We start from the raw sequence: 22,500 nt of genomic DNA, 5'->3' as shown, positions 1-22,500 counted from the left end.
CAGTCGTTTACCAAGCAAAGGTAACACGCAAGGACATTAGCACATCCGACAAGTACGTAGGATTAACCGAAGGAGCGTTTAAAGCCAGATGGAATAATAACAAGGCCTCCTTTAGAAACCAGACCTTGCGGAATTCTACAGAACTCATCAAGCACATTTGGAACCTCAAAGAGAATAATGTTGAATATTCAATAACATGGCAAATTCTTGCTTCCAGCGCACCTTACAACAGTGGTAATAAAAGATGCAACCTATGCTTAAAAGACAAACTGTTTATTATATATCACCCAGACCTGTCATCCCTCAACAAGCGCAGCGAAATTATATCAGCATGCCGTCACAGACGTAAACACCTCCTAGGTAACACGAGCCAATCGCCACGCCCCTACGCCTGCCTGTACCCACCCACTCTGTGCCCTATATAAACCATTGTATGTGAATGCTTCCATTAAAATCTCCTGATGATTGAGGGAACCCCTCATGAAACACTTCTGTAGAAATGAAGTAGTCTTATGATTTTTCCCACACATACATATTGCGCTCTACCATGGTATCGAGCACTATTCTCTGGATAATCCAATCAAGATCGTGTTGTTACACCCTCCGACAACACACAGACGAGGCATGATGTCTCCAAGGTATGGAAAACAGTCGAAAAAACTGAAAATAACAGAGCTGATTAGACTCGATGTTTGTAATGTGTTTGAGAAAATGGTGAACTGACTACCGAGGTGACGTCACAACGTCTGAGAGCGAATAATAGAAAGGCGTTTAATTTGCCAAAATTCACCCATTTAGAGTTCGGAAATCGGTAAAAAAAACATATGGTCTTTTTTCTGCAACATCAAGGTATATAATGACGCTTACATAGGTCTGGTGATAATTATCCCCTTTAAGAATCTTTGAACATGTGAATTAGGGGTGTGGGAAAAAAATCGATTCGAATATGAATTGCGATTCTCACGTTGTGCGATTCAGAATCGATTCTCTTTTTTTTTTTTTAATCGATTTTTTTTAAAAGAAATTAATTCTTCTTTTTTTTTTAATCAATCCAACAAAGCAATACACAGCAATACCATAACAATGCAATCCAATTCCAAAACCAAACCTGACCCAGCAACACTGAGAACTGCAATAAACAGAGCAATTGAGAGGAGACACAAACACGACACAGAACAAACCAAAAGTAGTGAAACAAAAATGAATATTATGAACAACACTATCAATTTTAGTTATAATTTTAGCATAGCAGTGAGTAAAAATCCCTCACTGACATTATCATTAGACATTTATAAAAGTAAAAAAATAACAATAGTGTCACAGTGGCTTACACTTGCATCGCATCTCATAAGCTTGACAACACACTGTGTCCAATATTTTCACAAAGATAAAATAAGTCATATTTTTGGTTTGTTTAATAGTTAAAACAAATTTACATTATTGCAATCAGTTGATAAAACATTGTCCTTTACCATTATAAAAGTTTTTTTTTATTTTAAATCTACTACTCTGCTAGCATGTCAGCAGACTGGGGTAGATCCTGCTGAAATCTTATGTATTGAATGAATACAGAATCGTTTTGAATAGGAAAAATATCGTTTTGGAATCGAGAATCGCGTTGAATCGAAAAAAATCCATATATTATCGAATCGTGACCCCAAGAATCGATATTGAATCGAATCGTGGGACACCCAAAGATTCGCAGCCCTAAATTGTGACTATTGTTCCGAGAGCTCTGAAAAAAACGACTTTTAAAAAAGGCATTAAACGCAGCACACCACAGTGAGTGAACAACAACGCGCTTTAGAAGCGGTTAAAACATGTATTATGAATGTTGGCGAGTAGGAAGCACTTCCTGTCATCTTCTTCTTTTTAATGGATCATTTTCACTTTCACTTCGAGTGCCGCTGAACCCTCACACTACCAGCATGAAGATATGCGCGCGCACAGCAGAGGCGCGATGGACGACGGGAACGCGCCCGCACACAACTCGGTTGCGTAAGAAAAACGCGTGGCCGCGCGCCAGAGACCATTTCCATTTTTGGGAGGGGGGGGGGGGGGGTGTGTGCGCGTGCGCAGTGCCAACTAATGTCGCGTAGTGACGGTTGCCCGCGCGCGACGATGGCGACGCTATATCACGCGTGCGCGGAATCTTTTCGGAGAATCGGGGTCAGTCCTGCGGGGAAAGGGGGGGGGGGGGGAAGTCAGGGGGAGGGGGGGTTGTATTTTGTGGGGAGTTACGTGACCAGCACGCACCCACGTGGCCGCCACATTGACGTGCGAGGACGAGCATGGAGCACGCCATGACAAAACTGCCGCCGAGGTGCGCGCGGTGCACGAGCACAGGTGAGCTTTGACCTGATAACCCACGCACCACCACATGAACGCGCGCGAAGCAGCGTGGGGTCACTGATAGTGTGTGTGTGTGTGTGTGTGTGTGTGTGTGTGTGTGTGTGTGTGTGTGTGTGTGTGTGTGTGTGTGTGTGTCTGGGCTGTTTTTGTCTTCTTGTGTCGTACGTGGGACAGCAAAAACCGCGATAAATCCAAACTGCTGTGACGTAAACAAATGCTGTAAAGCCAGCAAATAAAACCTCAAAAACTATTAAAGGCCTACTGAAACCCACTACTACCAACCACGCAGTCTGATAGTTTATATATCAATGATGAAATATTAACATATACAGCCTTTTTAGTTTACTAAATTGCAATTTTAAATACCCCGCGAAGTATCCTGTTGAAAACGTCGCGGAATGATGACGCTTATGTTGACGCGTGCTTGTGACGTTATTGGTTGTAGCGGACATTTTATCCCAGCACCACTCACGGCTAAAAGTCGTCCGATTTAATCGCATAAATACACAGTATTCTGGACATCTGTGTTGCTGAATCATTTGCAATTTGTTCAATGAATAATGGAGAAGTCAAAGAAGAAAGATGTAGGTGGGAAGCGGTGTATTTCGGCCGGCTGTCGCAACACAAACACAGCCGGTGTTTTTTTGTCTGTTGTGAAGCTTTAATATGGAACAGAGCGGTCAAGCGAACATGTTTCTCTACCACATGTCAACCGTCAGGTTTCGGTGAGAAAATTGTGGTAATAAGTCGGCTCTTACCGGAGACATGAGCGGAGCTTGCGTCCTGCAGCTGTCAAGAGTTTCTTGGCTCCTCCGTGGCTTCCATCAGAGACACTGGCGGTCACCACACCCTTCCGACTTTCAGGTATGACTTTATAATCTCACTAAAACACTAGTAACACAATCAGATAAGGGATTTTCCAGAATTAGCCTAGTAAATGTGTCTAAAAACATCTAAATTGCTCCCACTGCCCTCGTCTTTTTTTTTCTTCTTCTCGTCCTTTACTCTCACTATCCTCATCCACGAATCTTTCATCCTCGCTCAAATTAATGGGGAAATTGTCGCTTTCTCTGTCCGAATCGCTCTAGCTGCTGGTGTCCATGATTGTAAACAATGTGAGGATGTGAGGAGCTCCACAACCCGTGACGTCACGCACACATTGTCTGCTACTTCCGGTGCAGGCAAGGCTTTTTTTATTAACGACCAAAAGTTGCGAACTTTATCGTCGATGTTCTCTACTAAATCCTTTCAGCAAAAATATGGCAATATCGCGAAATGATCAAGTGTGACACATAGAATGGACCTGCTATCCCCGTTCAAATAAGAAAATCTCATTTCAGTATGCCTTTACGTGCAAGGTAGGATTGTACGGTATACCGGTATGGCATCGCGGTACTAATGAATGAAAAACGCTACTATACTCTTGTTTGAAAAGTACCGGTTCCCTGTCGTGACATTACCTGTTTTACAAGCAGAGGAGCATGTTCGGCAGCGCGCACACACGGAGTACTTACAAGCAGACACGGTGTGTTAACAGAAAAGGGAGAATTTTGGTGTACAAACTAAAGATTTAACACTGAAACGCATTTGCGTGTTTTAGCTACTTCTAAATCACTAATCCCTCGCCTCCATGGCGACAGATAAAGTAAGTTTCTTACAAGTACCGTTATCACTGGAGGACGAGGAATAGCTAAACATGCTTCACTACACACCGTAGGAGGATATGACAGCTAATTGCTAACAGCAAGCTAGTGCCTTGAATGTAAACAAACGCCATGGGTGGATCTACACCTGACATCCACTGTAATGATACCAAGCACAGGAGCCTATCTAGTCGATACTACTATAATTACATCAATATTTTTTTAATTCATATTATGTTTATAAACTCAGTAAATACTTTGAATATGGCCAATGTATGATCCTGTAACTACTAGGTATGGGATCGATACCTAAATGTGTGGTATCACCCAAAGCTAATGTAAAGTATCAAACAACAGAAGAATAAGTGATAATTACATTTTCTCAACAGAACGTGTTAAAACAGAAACTAAGCAGATATTAACAGTAAATGAACAAGTGGATTAATAATCCATGTTTACAGTTTGTCCCTCATAATTGTGAGACTTGTGCGGCATAGCGATGCCGGATATGTTCTTCCAGGGATGCTTCGGGCAAGAACACAGCGTGAGGTAAGAAATGAAAGATTTATTAAACTAATAAGTAAAGTGAATTATATTTATATAGCGCTTTTCTCAAAGTGACTCAAAGCGCTTTACATTGTGAAACCCAATATTTAAGTTACATTTTTTAAACCAGTGTGGGTGGCACTGGGAGCAGGTGGGTAAAGTGTCTTGCCCAAGGACACAACGGCAGTGACTAGGATGGCAGAAGCGGGGATCGAACCTGCAACCCTCAAGTTGCTGGCACGGCTGCTCTACCAACCGAGCTATACCACCCCTAATAAAACAGACTAAGAACAAAAACACAGCTGCTAAGCAGAAAGGCAAACAAATTGCGCTAGCATGGAAGCTAGGAATATGAACAGAAACACTATACTCTGCACGAAGGCACAAAAAGGGAAAAACAAAACAACCAGCATGAAAGCTGGGAATAAAATGAAGCGTAGCATGAGAGCTAACGAGTGAGAGCATGAAAAACAAGTCATCAACTGTTGCGAGAAAGCAAATTAGAGTCTGAGGATGACTGAACAGAATGGGCTGGCTTATATAAGGATGGTGTGCTGGAACCGAGAGTAGCAGGTGGAATAATATGTAACCATGGTGACGGACTAAAACAGGAACTAAGGAGTCAAGCGACGGGGAGTGATACAAAAAGGAATCAAAACTACAAAATTGAACGATCCGAGCAGCGGATCGCAACAATAATGTTGACAAAATAATAGAATGATAAATGACACAATATGTTATGACTAATTCGCAGCATACTTGCCAATCTAACCGCGGGTGACATGACGAAAAAATAGATTTTAAATAGATCTGGGCGGGTGGCGGTTGAACCATTTGGAAATATACGATATACATGGTTCAGAGATAGGTAACTTTTACCGTTCAAAGAGCCATTTTGGACCCGTGTCACAAAGCGAAGAACACATTATTTGACGTAAACATTCTCAAGTATGTCTGCCGGCAGTCACCCAGTTAATAAGTATTATACACCCCACTAGCAGCAACCCCCCCTCTGTGCGTCGGTAAGGTGGGGGGTGTAAAGTATATTCAGGAGTATCATGGATACGAAGGATTCTGGGTATTTGTTGTGTTGCGTTTATGTTGTGTTACTGTGAGGATGTTCTCCCGAAATGTGTTTGTCATTCTTGTTTGGTGTGGCTTCACAGTGTGGCGCATATTAGTAAGAGTGTTAAAATTGTTTATATCACAACCATTAGTGTACTCTGTATCACCCAGTATGCCTTTCAATCTTGTATGTGTGTTTGCGTAAGCTGCACACAACATGTTGCTGGACTGGCAAACGGTTCGTACATGTTGTTGAAGGTGACAAAGGCAATGGCTTCACAGCACGCCCTTATTCCCGTTATCTGAATGAGCACCATCGGATATTCGCGAGAACGTCAGTGGCTCACATTGCCTTATTTACTTTGTGACACGGGTCAAACTAGCTCTTTTAGTGGTGAAGCTCGCCGACTCCGGATATATAATAACGGGCGGGTGGCGGGCGGTTGCGGTTCTGATAAAATGTTGGTTAGGGTGGATGGCGGGTGGATGACGACTTTAGTGATGCGGTTGCGGATGATATAATTGCCTATCCGCTAGGGGTGTAACGGTACGTGTATTTGTATTGAACCGTTTCGGTACGGGGGTTTCGGTTCGGCACGCGGGCGTACCGAACGAGTTTAGAAGCAGAAGTCTTCACAAGCTGCTCTGCTTTCTGCCTCTGTGGCTCTGTCTCAGCAGCAAGCATTGTCCCGCCCACACAACCATCTGATAGGTTACATACAAAGCCAATCAGCAGTGCGTATTCAGGGCGATGTAACAGCCAATCAGCAGTGCGTATTCAGACTTCAGAACGATGGAGTCAATGATTTGGCGTCGAGCAGAGATATTTGTTTAGCAGTGGAGCAGCGCACTCTACCCAAATTATACTAAACACTTCCCAGTCACAATTATTACTAACATCACTATTAGCCCGTTGACTACTAGAAACTTAAACTGCAGCTCAGCTAGCTCACAGTATAGGCTTGAAGTGAGGGCTAAATAGCTTTTAGCGTAACGTTAGCTCATTTTGCTGTTTGTGTGTGTGCGTGCAAGTGTGTGTGTGTGTGCGTGTTTTAGGGGCACCAAAGCCCTGTCTGTCTGTTATTTCATTGAACTCCATTGTGTTTAGGGATGAATAGTCTCACCTGTTGCAATTGTACCATTTTTCCAGCTGTAGTTACATTAATCATTAGTAATGGAGCAGCCTAGTTTTGAATAGCAGGGTCCCTGCTATCACATGTTGATAAAAATACAACATTTACATAATAAAAGTCAACTACAGGCTTCCCAAATGCTGAAATAAATTAAGCATGATGAGTTGACATTAAACAGTTTCAATGGAAACTGTTTAATGTTGCACTTTTTATATGTAGAAGAAAGGTTTTTTTTCATTTTATTTAATCAAAGCAACAACTTGAGGCAGTTTAATGTGGATTAACGTGGGCAGAATTTTTATAGTGTTCCCAATGTTAAAAGGATAAGGCCATTGTTTACAAATTTGGTAAATAAATAACCAAAAAATGTATATTTTGTTGTTTTCTTACTGTACCGAAAATGAACCGAACCGTGACCTCTAAAACGATGTACGTACCGAACTGAAATTTTTGTGTACTGTTACACCCCTACTATCCGCGCATCTCTAATGTATATATATATATAGCTGTAAATCACTGAATTCATGTATTTCGTATATATATATACATACATAAAATAAATACTTGAATTCAGTGAATTACAGGTATATCCATATATATATATATACAGTACATATGTATATATACTGTATATATATATATATATATATATATATATATATATATATATATATATATATATATATATGTATATAGCTGTAATTCACTGAAATGCAGGCATTTCTTTTATTGTATATATGTGTGTATATAAAGAAGGTGATGTTCGTTAAGAAATTATCGATGTCAATGCCATTAGCGAATCCTCTTATGAACCGATTCCTTATCGAATCTCTTTATCGAATCCAGATAGGTTGTCGTGTGTGCACTGAGTTCCAAAAGCCGTAGATGTTATGTGACTGGGCACGCTGTTTGTATGGAGGAAAAGCAGACGTGACTGAGGACAGCATGCAACCTTTAAAGGGTGAAGGTTTCAGGTAAGCGGGGATGCTAAAGGCACGCCCCCAATATTGCTGTCCGGGTGGAAATCGGGAGAAATTCGTGAGAATTGTTGCCCCGGGAGATTTTCGGGAGGGGCACTGAAATTCGGGACCCTCCCAGGAAAATCAGGAGGGTTGGCAAGTATGCTACTTAGGAGCCTTTGTTTGTTTACTTACTACTAAAAGACAAGTTGTCTAGTATTTTCACCATTTTATTTAAGGACTATATTGCAATAATAAACATATGTTTAATGTACCCTAAAACGGTTGGTTAAAATCAAGACAATAATGAAATTTTTTGTGGTCCCCTTTATTTAGAAAAGTACTCAAAAGTATTGAAATACATTTTGCCACCGGTACCGGTACTAAAATATTAGGGTGAAATGCTGCATGTTCACAAAACAAAGGCCACATCTCACGATTTGAGGGTCTGCGTGTGTTTTTTGGAACTAGCGGAATAGATGTTGGCATTTGTTCTCGATCATGCAGCGTTTGTGTGAAGTGTGTTTTTGGTTTTGGATCATTTCTTTGAACGCAGGTCCCGACCTGTTCACATAGGTTTGTCTCACAGCTGCAGACTTTGCATGGAGTCCTCATTGTCCCTTATAAGTGATAAAGCGTATTGTTATTAGGGGTGTGCCGGTTTTGTAGATGCCGCGGTATTTCGGTTTTACAGTCGTCACAATAATACCGTGACGGTATCAAACAAAAACTTGATTTTGAAAATAAATCTTCCAAAATCTTTGCCAAGTAGGGGGCTCGGAACGCCGTAAGCAGGAAGCGAAGTGTGTTCGTAGTCGATGAGAGGAATGTTTTAATTTTTGGGGGGACATTCCCTGGAAAATGTCATCAAAATCGATCCATAACTTCTTGAGTTCTGTTGCCAACAAAGAGAAAAACAAACCCCGATTTACACGACCTTAGTCTTAAGCATTTCCAAGACTCTTCTGAGAAAAGGCATATTCCAGACTGATCCAAACATGTCCATTATGGAGGACACTGCTTGTCAGAAAGTACAAGTTGAAAGACACTTAAGTGAACATTATTGTTTGAAACTGGGTGTTTACGTTGTCACCTTAAAGGGGAGCTGCACTTTTTTTTTTTTTTTCAATTTTGCCTGTCGTTCACCAATCTTTATGATGGTTGGATTTTTCTTTTATGCATTCAAAATATTAAATAAACATAAACAAAGGGCGCTTACAGAAGAGCCAATGGAAGCTCCACTATTGGGTCCATAAACTCTGATTCTGATTAATAACCATCCAAAAAGCCAAAAAGCGCCATCGCTACTCCATTTACATCTCCAGTATCAGTGATATTGTTATTATAAGTGCTAACGCAGACGAGCAATTTATCAATTTAGCATCTTCTGGCGGTGGTTTGGCTTCAAGCGGGAAGATGTTGAACAGACAACTGTAATGTGTCAAGTGTGCGGCAAAAGCGTTGCCACGAAAAGTAGCATTACTGCTAATATGTAGCATCATTTGAAAAGTAACCCGCTAGAGAATGAAGAGTGCTTGAAACTCCGCATGTCAACATCTCTGCCGGTGCCACACCAACAAAATGCCGAAGTAATAGACTATATTAATGCAGTATGAACAATAGTGTTTTAATGTAGACACATAGAATCATCATACTGCTGTGATTATATGCAGCAAGTGTTCATTCAAGCCCAAGGGAAAATATTGAGATACTGTATATATTGTGGGGTATTGTGTGTAGAATTTTGAGGACAAAAATATTTTTTTTCCATTTAGGAAAAAGGTTGTAACGTAACAAAATGTGGAAAAAATTGAAGTGCTGTTAATTTGTTCACATCATCGAGTTGTTTGCTGCTTCCCTGCTCCATGTGAATCTATTGTAGATTCACCTGGACAGAAGAAGTCTGAGTAGGTATTCCGACAAGTCGGTACACTTTGACAGCCAATTAGGACCCGGAAATAACGAGAAAACGAAAAGCCTCCCCTGTGAGGATTATGAGACATATTTAACCTAAATGGGAATATATTACAAATCTAGCATTCGGCATCCTTATGACAGCAGACGTTCTACACGTGTGTCCCAAATTAGAGATGGACACATTTTCAGGACCGATAATTGGCATTTTAATGTATGAGATAGGCTGCAGCGACGCCCCACGATCCAGAAAGGGACACGCGGTAGAAAATGGATGGATGAATGGATGTACATCCATATCGGCCTGCTTTTATCCGTATTGGCTGATATGATGATTGGCTGATGATTCATTATTACTATTATTTTTTTTTTTACAACTACAACATAAATACACCAGCAAATACAACAAATACATATATATTTAATAATAATAATATTAATAGATTATATTTGTAAAAAGCACTTTACAATGCGCAAAAAACGTCAAAAGTGCTACATTGTGTTAAAAAAATAAAAATATAATAAAAATAAAACTAGAATAGTCTAATAGCTAGAACTAGCACGCATACTGTATATCTAAAAAAAGGCTTTTTTTTTTTTAAGGGTTTTTAAGCCTTTTTTAAAAGCATCCACAGTCTGTGGTGCCCTCAGGTGGTCAGGGAGGTGTCGTGAGGTGGACCGGGGGTGAGCAGTTCTTTCCATTGAGGCACTGGTGGGTTAGTAGGGAGACTTTGTATTCAATCCTGAGTGGAACAGGAAGCCAGTGAAGGGATTTGAGAACTGGTGTGACGTGGTCGTATTTCCGCACTCTCATCAGGATCCTGGCAGCATTTAGTATTATGTACGGAAATAATAAAATAATGTGATAAGTAAAGAGGAAGTTAGTCATGACCCTTGCTCCGTTCTGCTAAATAAAGCTCGGGCGAAGACATGAAAATATGTAAAATATGTCATGTATCATATTGAATTGTATACATGTTCCAAATAAACTTCAACCTACGAAGGGCGGGGCGATAAGTCTCAAAACTGTATTACGTTTTTTATATGGACCGATATTGATAATTATTGATACTTTTTATGACTTTAAAAAAATCCAGTGAACAACTTCCAACTTAGTAGTGTATAAGTTATTGAACACCACACAGAGTAGTTTGGGACGCTACATCAAAACCAACAGAGCTAAAGACAACGTTCTGTTACTGAGAGTTGATATGTAAAGATATTACTGTTTCTCTTCTCACTCCATGCAGAGAATCCACAGCAAGACGGGGTACAACCAACAAACGCTAACTGTTTGCATGCTAACTATTTAGGCCAATTTTGGAGCCAAGCACCCCCTAACTTTAGCATTACATGATTCGATTTGAATCTTGGGGTTAACGATTCGATTTTCGATTCAAATTTGGTACTTTTTTAATAAAATTGAGTGCCAGTTCGATGATTAACGACATTCTTCCATAAAAAGGACAAACAGTTCCGGTACATTTCTGTATTACTTAAAAGAAAACAGGTTTTCTTAAATTAAATTTTACTTAAATACATATTAAAGCGGTTGGAAAGGTCAGATTTAATAGCAAACTAACAGAAAAAGTTTTTTTGCGCATTTCAATGTTTCCCGCCCACTTGTTATTTCATATGTTGACCAGAGGGGGGAAACATAGTCAATATGGAAAATCCCTCCTTTTTGGGACCACCCTCATTTTGATAGATGTCACCACCAGGGGTGCAAATGAGACATTCTCTATTAGATGCAATGGACCATGATTTATGTCATCACTTGTTCACACCTCCTCATATGGAAGCTACTTTGCCTTCTTCATGTCTCAAGAAGGCTACAAATACAAGAAACCACACTCACATTGACCTACACAAGCACAGAGACACACTCACAGACACACACTTACACACACACACATACACACACTCTCACAGACACACATCTACACAAGCACACAGAGACACACACACCTACACACACACGTACAGACCCACACAGACATACACTTACACATACATACAGACAGGCACACCTACACACAGACACACACAAAAACATACAGACACACCTACACACACATCTACACACAAACACATGCAGACACACACAACTACACACACAGACATACACTTACACATTCACAAACACACATTCATACAGACAAACACACACACAAAACCATACAGACACACATGCACACACTCTCACACACCCATCTACACAAGCACACAGAGACACACACCTACACACACACACAGGACATAAACCTACAGACACTCTCACAGACACACGACACATACACAGACATACACCTACACTCACAGACCCACACATACATACAGACAGACACACACCTATACACAGACACACGCACAATAAAACATACAGACACACCTACACAGACACTTAAACACACTCTCACAGACACACGACACATACACAGACATACACCTACACTCACAGACCCACACATACATACATACAGACAGACACACAGACACACGCACAATAAAACATACAGACACACCTACACAGACACTTAAACACACTCTCACAGACACATCTACACAAGCACACAGAGACACACACCGTCATACACTTACACGCACACACTCACAGACACACACAAACATACAGACACACACACACACAGACACACACATTCACACACAGACACACACATTCACACACTCTCACAGACACACATCTACACAAGCACACAGAGACACACACACAGACATACAGTTACACACACACACATACATACAGATATACACACGCCAAGGAACACACACACACACCTACACACAAAGACACGTGTACACACACAAACACACTTACACACAGACACACACACAATAAAACATACAGACACACCTACACACACACACACACACACACTCACAGACACATCTACACAAGCACACAGAGACACACACACACAGACATACACTTACACACACACATACATACAGACATACACACACCTACACACAAAGCCATGTGTACACACACAGACACACTTACACCCACAGACACACATTTACACAAGTACACAGACACACACCTACACACACAGACAGACACACACACTGACAACACTAACACACACACATACATACAGACAGACACACACCTACTCACAGACACACACACACACTCACAGACACACGTTTACAGACAAACATGCAGACACACACATCTACACACACACACAGATATACACTTACACACACACACATACATACAGACATACACACACAAAAGCATACACACACACCTACACTCACAGACACACACATACATACAGACATACACACAAACACACACACAATACCATACAGACACACCTACACTCATACACACACTCTCACACTCCCACACAGAGACACACACCTAACCTCACAGACACACACATACATACAGACATACACACAAACACACACACAATACCATACAGACACACCTACACTCATACACACTCTCACACTCCCACACAGAGACACACACCTACACTCACAGACACACACATACATACAGACAGACACACACACACTCAAACACACATCTACACAAGTACACAGAGACACACACCTACACGAACACACTTACAGACACACGCACACAAAACACAGACACACCTACAAACACACTTATACACTCTCACACAGACACACAAACACATACATACATACAGACAGACACACACCTACGAACACACACTACACACAAAGACACACACACACGGACACCTACACACACACTCACACACACACACATAGACACATGTCTCCACATAAATACCTACTCAGTGGCCTAGTGGTCAGAGAGTCCGCCCTGAGATCAGTGGGTTGTGAGTTCAAACCCCGGCCGAGTCATACCAAAGACTATAAAAATGGGACCGATTACCTCCCTGCTTGGCACTCAGCAACAAGGGTCGGAATTAGGGGTCAAATCACCAAAAATGATTCCCAGGGCGTGGCCACTGCTGCTGCTCACTGCTCCCCTCACCTCACCTCCCAGGGGGTGATCAAGGGAATGGGTCACATGCAGCGGACACATTTCACCACACCTAGTGTGTGTGTGACAATCATTGCTACTTTAACATACAGACACAGTAGGTTTATGGCAGCATGGTGTCCTGACCTAGTACAGCAGTCCAGTTTGGCGGGGGGGAGGGAACAAAGGGCGTGCTGAGCGCCTCATTGATGTCAGTCGGCTGATGTCACCCGCCAATCAAACACGTGTGACTTTGCCAGCAGGCTAACAGATGCCTGGATGACCCCGCCCCTTCCTTTGAAAGGCTTTTAAAGTCGTTTCTCACCTGGGCGGTTCTTCTTTCTCTCTCACACACACACACACGCAGCCATGTCGCACCCTCACAACACCCTCACTCAAACCCGTCTGGAGAAGACCTGGGTACCCTGGCTGCAGAACCGGCTGAATAAACGTCGAGGATGTGAGTAACTCACCTGGGGTCCAAGAAGTTGTGTGTTTTGGGACTTTTGACACCTGACCCGACTGGTTGACTTGGTTGGGATGCGTCCTCCAGGCCGTTCACCCTGGGGCTTTCTGCCTGCCATGGAAGCAGCGACACAACACAATTACAACACAAAATGAGTGTTTGTTTATGCTACAGTGGAAGTTTGGTAATGTTAACTTTGTTTCCTTTTTTTGCCTTTCAGCCTCGGTTCCCCAGTTCACCAACTCCCCCACCATGATTGTGATGGTGGGGCTGCCGGCCAGGGGGAAAACGTACATTTCAAAGAAGCTCACCAGATACCTGAACTGGATCGGGGTGACCACCAAAGGTATCAGACACACAACACGAAGCCTCGGTTTGCAAATCAGGCGGCTGAATTGTCCCTTGGACCTTTAGGTGGCGTGCGGTACGTGGCCCACAAAAGCAAATAACCCGCCGGGGTCAATCATTAGCGGCTGTGGCATCTGTTTTTTCATGGTCTCTACAACACAACATAAGCTGCATTTGTGGCATCATGAGTAGGGATGGGTACTACAAACCCCGTTTCCATATGAGTTGGGAAATTGTGTTAGATGTAAATATAAACGGAATACAATGATTTGCAAATCATTTTCAACCCGTATTCAGTTGAATATGCTACAAAGACAACATATTTGAGGTTCAAACTGATAAACATTTTTTTTTTGTGTGCAAATAATCATTAACTTTAGAATTTGATGCCAGCAACACGTGAAAAAGAAGTTGGGAAAGGTGGCAATAAATACTGATAAAGTTGAGGAATGCTCATTAAACACTTATTTGGAAGATTCCACAGGTGTGCAGGCTAATTGAGAACAGGTGGGTGCCATGGTTGGGTATAAAAGCAGCTTCCATGAAATGCTACGTAATTCCCGCGACCCCAAAGGGGAATAAGTGGTAGAAAATGGATGGAATTCACAAACAAGGATGGGGCAAGAGTCACCAATTTGTAAGCAAATTGTCGAACAGTTTTAGAACAACATTTCTCAACGAGTTATTGCAAGGAATTTAGAGATTTTACCATCTACTGTCCGTAAAATCATCAAAAGGTTTCTTAATCTGGCGAAATCACTGCACGTAAGCGATTATATTACAGACCTTTGATCCCTCAGGCAGTACTGCATCAAAAACTGACATTTGTTTGTAAAGGATATCACCACATGGGCTCAGGAACACTTCATAAAACCACTGTCAGTAACTACAGTTGGTCGCTACATCTGTAAGTGCAAGTTAAAACTCTACTATGCAAAGCGAAAGTCATTCGTCAACAACACACAGGAACGCCGCCAGCTTGTCTGGGCCCGAGCTCACCTAAGATGAACTGATGCAAAGTGGAAAAGTGTTCTGTGGTCTGACGAGTCCACATCACAAAAATTTTTGGGAAATATTTGATATCGTGTCATCCGGACCAAAGGGGAAGCGAACCATCCAGACTGTTATCGACGCAAAGTTCAAAAGCCAGCATCTGTGATGGTATGGAGGTGCATTAGTGGCCAAGGCATGGGTAACTTACACATCTGTGAAGGTACCATTAATGCTGAAAGGTACATATAGGTTTTGGAACAACATATGCTGCCATCTAAGCACCGTCTTTTTCATGGACGCCCCTGTTTATTTCAGCAAGACAATGCCAAGCCACATTCAGCACGTGTTACAACAGCGTGGCTTCGTAAAAAAAAAAAAGAGTGCGGGTACTTTCCTGGCCCGCCTGCAGTCCAGACCTGTCTCCCATCGAAAATATGTGGCGCGTTATGAAGCGTAAAATACGACAGCGGAGACCCCGGACTGTTGAACGACTGAAGCTCTACATAAAACAAGAATGGGAAAGAATTCCACTTTCAAAGCTTCAAGAAATAGTTTCCTCAGTTCCCAAACGTTTATTGAGTGTTGTTGAAAGAAAAGGTGATGTAACACAGTGGTGAACATGTCCTTTCCCAACTACTTTGGCACATGTTGCAGCCATGAAATTCTAAGTTAATTATTATTTGCAAAAAAATAATAAAGTTTATGAGTTTCAACATCAACTAGTGCATTGTAGTGCATTCAATTGAATATGGGTTGAAAAATATTTGCAAATTATCGTATTCCGTTTATATTTACATCTAACACAATTTCCCAACTCATATGGAAACGGAGTTTGTAATTTCAGTACTTTTAAAAGGTACCGACCAAAGTCCTTCGGTACTACCGGGTATTGATCCCCATAAAATCAAGCAGTATGAAGTTTCTATATGTGGTAGGGCGGCCAAATTTAGAGAAAGACATTTTTTCTTGGAATCACTAATACAAAACTCACAATAATGTCTGATTGAATGCTAAAAACTAGAGATGTCCGATAGTATCAGCCAAAAAATGCTTTAAAATGCCATCCATTCATTCATCTTCTTCGGCTTATCCGAAGTCAGGTCGCGGGGGCAGCTGTTGACCAAGTATGCCTTGTATTCACTTGTGTGTGCTTGAATTTAACGTTATCATTAGACCAGAGAAAAGATCATACAATGTGTCAACATTTCTTGACATCTACAAGTAAAGGCCATTGTTAAACCCGGAGGAAAAGCGGACGCCCGGACAACACGCGGCTGTTAAGGGGGGAAGGTTTCAGGTGAGAGAGACAGTGTGCCTTTAAGACACGCCCCCAATACTGTTGTCCGGGTGGAAATCGGGAGAATGGTTGCTCCGGGAGATTTACGGGAGGGGCACTGAAATTTGTGAGTCTCCCGGTGCAAGCGGTAATACGAGAGAGAGAAGGCGGGAATCTGGTAACAAATGAAGGAAGAATTAATTCCCAAGAAAAACAGCACGGGGTCCATCGTCTGGTGGTGGTTTGGCTTCAAGCGGGAAGATGTTGAACAGACAACTGTAATGTGTCAAGTGTTGCGGCAAAAGCGTTGCTACAAAAAGTAGCATTACTGCTAATATGTAGCATCATTTGAAAAGTAACCCGCTAGAGAATGAAGAGTGCTTGAAACTCCGCATGTCAACATCTCTGCCGGTGCCACACCAACAAAATACAGAAGCAATAGCATATATTATGGCAGTATGAACAATAATGTTTTAATGTAGACCAGGGGTAGGGAACCTATGGCTCTAGAGCCAGATGTGGCTCTTTTGATGACTGCGTCTGGCTCTCGGATAAATCTGAGCTGACATTGCTTAACACGATAAGTAATGAATAATTCCACTTTAGTGTTAAAAATAATGTTCAAAATATAAAACATTCTGATGCATTTTTAATCCATCCATCCGTTTTCTACCGCACCTGTTTAAAAAGTTGTGTTAATGGTAGGAAGTTATTTATTTACTATTGGTTAGTGAGGGGCTTGCCCTCCTGGGGGTTCTTCAGACCACCAAGCACCGACATGAGAGCCTGTTTCAGGGTTACAATATTGTTTTATTTTTCAATAAGTCTCTCAGTTGCTTTCCAGCAATTGTTTTTTTGTCTTTCGTCCTCGCTTGTGCTTTGGGTCTAGCTCCAACCCCGTCTCTCCTCCTGGCTGCTGCTTATAACCGAGCGGCAGGTGATTAGATAAAGCCCAGATGGGCCATCTACGCACCTGTCGCTGATTTCGAGGCTGATCCTGGCAACACCCCGCTTCGATGCAGGCCCGCAGGCCACGCCCCTCTCCACAGTTAGCTTCAGAATAACAATTTTATTACAAAAAATATTATATGGCTCTTACAGAAATACATTTTAAAATATTTGGCTTCTTGGCTCTCTCAGCCAAAAAGGTTCCCGACCCCTGATGTAGACACATAGACTCACCATACTGGTGTGATTATATGCATCAAGTGTTCATTCAACGCCAAGGGAAAATATCATGATACTGTATACCGCAGGGGTCACCAACCTTTCTGAAACCAAGAGCTACTTTTTTGGTACTGATTAATGCGAAGGGCTACCTGTTTGATACACACTTAAATACATTGCCAGAAATAGCCAATTTGCTCAATTTACCTTTAATAAATAAATCTATATACATAAAAAATAAATGGGTATTTCTGTCTGTCATTCCACCGTACGTTTTTTTTCCTTTACGGAAGGTTTTTTGTAGAGAATAAATGATTAAAAAACATTTAATTGAACGGTTTAAAAGAGGAGAAAACAGGAAAAAAATGAAAATTAAATTATGAAACATAGTTTATCTTCAATTTCAACTCTTTAAAATTCCAAATTCAACCGAAAAAAATGAAGAGAAGAATTAATGGAACATCATAATCGTAATTTTTCCTGATTAAGATTAATTTTAGAATTTTGATGACATGTTTTAAATAGGTTAAAATCCAATCTCCATTTTGTTAGAATACATAACAAATTGGACCAAGCTATATTTCTAACAAAGACAAATCATTATTTCTTCTAGATTTTCCAGAACAAAAATTTTAAAATAAATTCAAAAGACTTTGAAATAAGATTTAAATTTGATTCTACAGATTTTCTAGATTTGCCAGAATATTTTTTTTGAATTTTTATCATAAGTTTGGAGAAATATTTCACAAATATTATTCGTCGAAAAAACAGAAGCTAAAATGAAGAATTAAATTAAAATGTATTTATTATTCTTTACAATAGAAAAAACAACAACATTTGAACATTGATTTTAAATTATCAGGAAAGAAGAGGAACAAATTTAAAAGATAAAAAAGCTATATGTGTTTAAAAATCCTAGAATCATTTTTAAGGTTGTATTTTTTCTCAAAAATTGTCTTTCTGAATGTTATAAGAAGCAAAGTAAAAAAAATAATAATTTATTCAAACAAGTAAAGACCAAGTCTTTAAAATATTTTCTTGGATTTTCAAATTCTATTTGAGTTTTGTCTCTCTTAGAATTAAAAATGTTGTGCGAAGCAAGACCAGCTTGCTAGTAAATAAATAAAATTGAAAAAATAGAGGCAGCTCACTGGTAAGTGCTGCTATTTGAGCTATTTTTAGAACAGGCCAGCGGGCGACTCATCTGGTCCTTACGGGCACCACGTTGGTGACCCCTGGGCTAGAGTATTTCCTTGAATTGCCGCAGGGCATATAGTATGCGCCTGCCTTGGAATTACTGCCGGGTCAAACTCCCTTCCCAAAATAATTAACGCATGCTTAGTATTACCGCCTGGTCAAACTCGTGACATCACGAGTGACGCTTCCCTGTCATCATTTTCAAAATGGAGGAGGCTGATTTCAATACCGGTAATTTGAAAATCGCATAAAGGGAAGAAGATTATGAGTTATTCAGTAGGATTTAAGGTCCAAGCTTACATCACACTCAAATTTTTACTGCATGCCTTTGGTAAGTGCCGGAGTGAGAAGAAGTTTTAAAATAATTAGCGCATGCTTACTTTTACCGCATGCCTTTGATAAGCGCAGGATTGAGGAGAGGTTTTAAATTAATTAGCGCAGAGGCGGCAATTAAAGGAAATACGGTATATTGTGGGTTATTGTGTGTCGAATTTTGAGGACAAAAATGAATTTTTTCCATTTAGGAAAAAGGTTGTAACATAACAAAATGAGGAAAAAATTTAAGTGCTGTTAATACTTTCCGGATGGATGCACTGTGTGTGGTATGAATTTACCCAAAATGCTTTGCCACTGTAGTCAATAATCTCCTTATTTTTCTCTATCCTCTCGTTGTGGGGCAGACTGGCTCGTACATGCACGTGCATCCTCCGCTGTTGCCCTTTCTATTACAAAGTAGTGTACAGTTCTGACTGATATCCGTTAGTAGACTCCATATGGGAGCGTTAAAAACTACAACAAAGACGACGGGTAGAAGACGCTGTCGTAGTGGAGGCACGTAAATAAGACCGGTCAGAAATCGGCTTGAAGATGATCCGTAAAACATCATTTAATGCAACATTCTGAGCAAAGAATCACCATTACGTGTCATGTCGACCACAAGGAAGTGTTTTAAATGTGGAAACCAAATCATATTTAATCCTGAGTGGGCAGCATCTTTATCCAGCTCTGCATGCACTTTAAAACATTTGCCACTCAAGTGTCGCTGATTTGAGTCCCGCTTTTCTTCGTCTCACAGTGTTTAACGTCGGTCAGTACCGCAGAGACGCAACGCGGTCCTACAACAGCTTTGAGTTCTTCAGACCCGACAACATGGAGGCCATGAAGATACGCAAGTATGTTTTGGGTTTGTAGGGCTTTTATGACGCTCCGGGAAGGTTTGTCAGTCAGTAACATGACTCAAAAAGTCACGGGAAGCTTTTGATTAACATTGAGAAATGGGATAAATATAACGTAAACATGGTGTATTACTGGTACATTGAATATGAAGTAAATATGTGTACAATAAAAGGTACATGAAAGGATATAAATATTGTATATTAGCACTTCAAATTAATGTAAACATGCTATGTTTGTGGTAAATTAAATATGAAGTAAATAAAGTACATAAAACAATGTAAATAATGTACATTAGTAAATCAAATATGTTTACATGGTACATTATTGGTACATTGAATATGAAGCATATATTGTACATAAAATGATGTAAATATTGCAAATTACTAAAATAATGCAAACATGTTATATTAGTGGCACATTAAATATGAAGCATATATTGTACATAAAATTATGTACATATTGTACATTAGTAAAAAATAAATATGTATACATTTTATATTAGTGGTAAATTAAATATGAAGCAAATATGGTACAATAAAGGTACATGACATTCTGTAAATTAATATATTACATATAATGTAAACATGTAATACTAATGGTATAATAAATATGATGTAAATAGGGCACATTAAAGGTGCATACATTTATATTATTGCTGTGATTTAGTGAATTAAAAATGTAAACATGGTATATTAGATGTAAATACTGTATATTAATACATTAAATATAATTTGAAACATTTTATATTAGTGGTACATTAAATATAAAGCAAATATACAATAAAAGTACATAAAATGATGCAAATGTACATTAGTAAAATAAATATAATGTGAACATGTTATATTAGTGGTGCATTAATATGAAATAAATACAGTACATAAAATGTAAATAATGTACATTAGTAAAATAATGTAAACATGTTATATTAGTGGTACATTAAATACGAAGTAAATATGGTACAATAAAAGGTACATCAAATGATGTAAATATTATATATTAGTAAATCAAATATAATGTAAACGTGCTATATTAGTGGTACATTAAATATGAAGTAAATAAGGTACATTAAAAGTACATATCAATCAATCAATGTTTATTTATATAGCCCCGAATCACAAATGTCTCAAAGGCCTGCACAAATCATTACGACTACAACATCCTCGGAAGAACCCACAAAAGGGCAAGGAAAACTCACACCCAGTGGGCAGGGAGAATTCACATCTAGTTACATAAAACAATGTAAATACTGTACATTGGTAAATCGAATATTTACATGGTACATTAGTGGTACTTTGAATATGAAGCATATATTGTACATAAAATGATGTAAATATTGCACATTAGTAAAATAATGTAAACATGTTATATTAGTGGCACATTAAATATGAAAGATATATTGAACATAAAATGATGTAAATATTGTACATTTAGTAACATAAATATGTATACATGTTATATTAGTGGTACATTAAATATTAAACAAATATGGTACAATAAAGGCACATATGTAAATTAATAAAATACATATAATGTAAACATGTAATATTAGTGGTACAATAAATATGACGTAAATACGGCAAATTAGAGGTACATACATTTATATTATTGCTGTGATTTAGTAAATTAAAAATGTAAACATGGTAGATGTAAATACTGTATATTAATAGATTAAATATAATTTGAAACATTTTATATTAGTGGTACATTAAATATGAAGCAAATATACAATAAAAGTACATAAAATGATGCAAATGTACATTAGTAAAATAAATATAATGTGAACATGTTATATTAGTGGTGCATTAATATGAAGTAAATACGGTACATAAAATAATGTAAATAATGTACATTAGTAAAATAATGTAAACATGTTATATTAGTGGTACATTAAATACGAAGTAAAAATGGTACAATAAAGGTAAATCAAATGAAGTAAATATTATATATTAGTAAATCAAATATAATGTAAACGTGGTATATTAGTGGTACATTAAATATGAAGTAAATAATGTACATTAAAAGTACATAAAACAATTTAAATACTGTACATTGGTAAATCGAATATGTTTACATGGTATATTTTTGGTACATTGAATATGAAGCATATTCAAAATAAAATAATGTAAATATTGCACATTAGTAAAATAATGTAAACATGTTCTATTGGTGGCACATTAAATGTGAAGTAAATATTGTACATAAAATGATGTAAATATTGTACATTAGTAAAAAATAAATATCTATACATGTTATATTAGTGGTACATTA

The 22,500-nt window shown here is 39.2% G+C and overlaps 2 protein-coding genes across 5 annotated transcripts in view; one reads left to right on the top strand and one right to left on the bottom strand.

The window, feature by feature from the left end:
- LOC133554305 (6-phosphofructo-2-kinase/fructose-2,6-bisphosphatase-like) overlaps nt 1–22,500 on the top strand; it is a 42,793-nt gene that overhangs the window by 3,026 nt on the left and 17,267 nt on the right. Inside the window, exons 1-3 of one of the 4 annotated variants that reach the window (XM_061902877.1) lie at nt 2,216–2,346; nt 14,296–14,421; nt 20,132–20,228. In XM_061902877.1, coding sequence (XP_061758861.1) covers nt 2,292–2,346; nt 14,296–14,421; nt 20,132–20,228 — 278 coding nt within the window. In that variant the 5' untranslated portion in view covers nt 2,216–2,291. Of the gene's footprint in view, nt 1–2,215; nt 2,347–3,071; nt 3,217–13,913; nt 14,070–14,295; nt 14,422–20,131; nt 20,229–22,500 lie in introns of those variants that run through there. The other 3 variants (XM_061902880.1, XM_061902876.1, XM_061902878.1) reach the window with 3 other exon arrangements.
- LOC133554303 (uncharacterized) overlaps nt 1–22,500 on the bottom strand; it is a 117,072-nt gene that overhangs the window by 88,863 nt on the left and 5,709 nt on the right. The window contains exon 2 of the mRNA XM_061902873.1: nt 14,083–14,186. The gene's annotated coding sequence lies outside the window, so the exon portion shown is untranslated. The remainder of the gene's footprint in view (nt 1–14,082; nt 14,187–22,500) is intronic.

This window comes from Nerophis ophidion, linkage group LG06, assembly GCF_033978795.1.
Source record: "Nerophis ophidion isolate RoL-2023_Sa linkage group LG06, RoL_Noph_v1.0, whole genome shotgun sequence".
NCBI lineage: Eukaryota > Metazoa > Chordata > Actinopteri > Syngnathiformes > Syngnathidae > Nerophis > Nerophis ophidion.
This window is presented reverse-complemented; position numbering and strand designations above follow the sequence as displayed.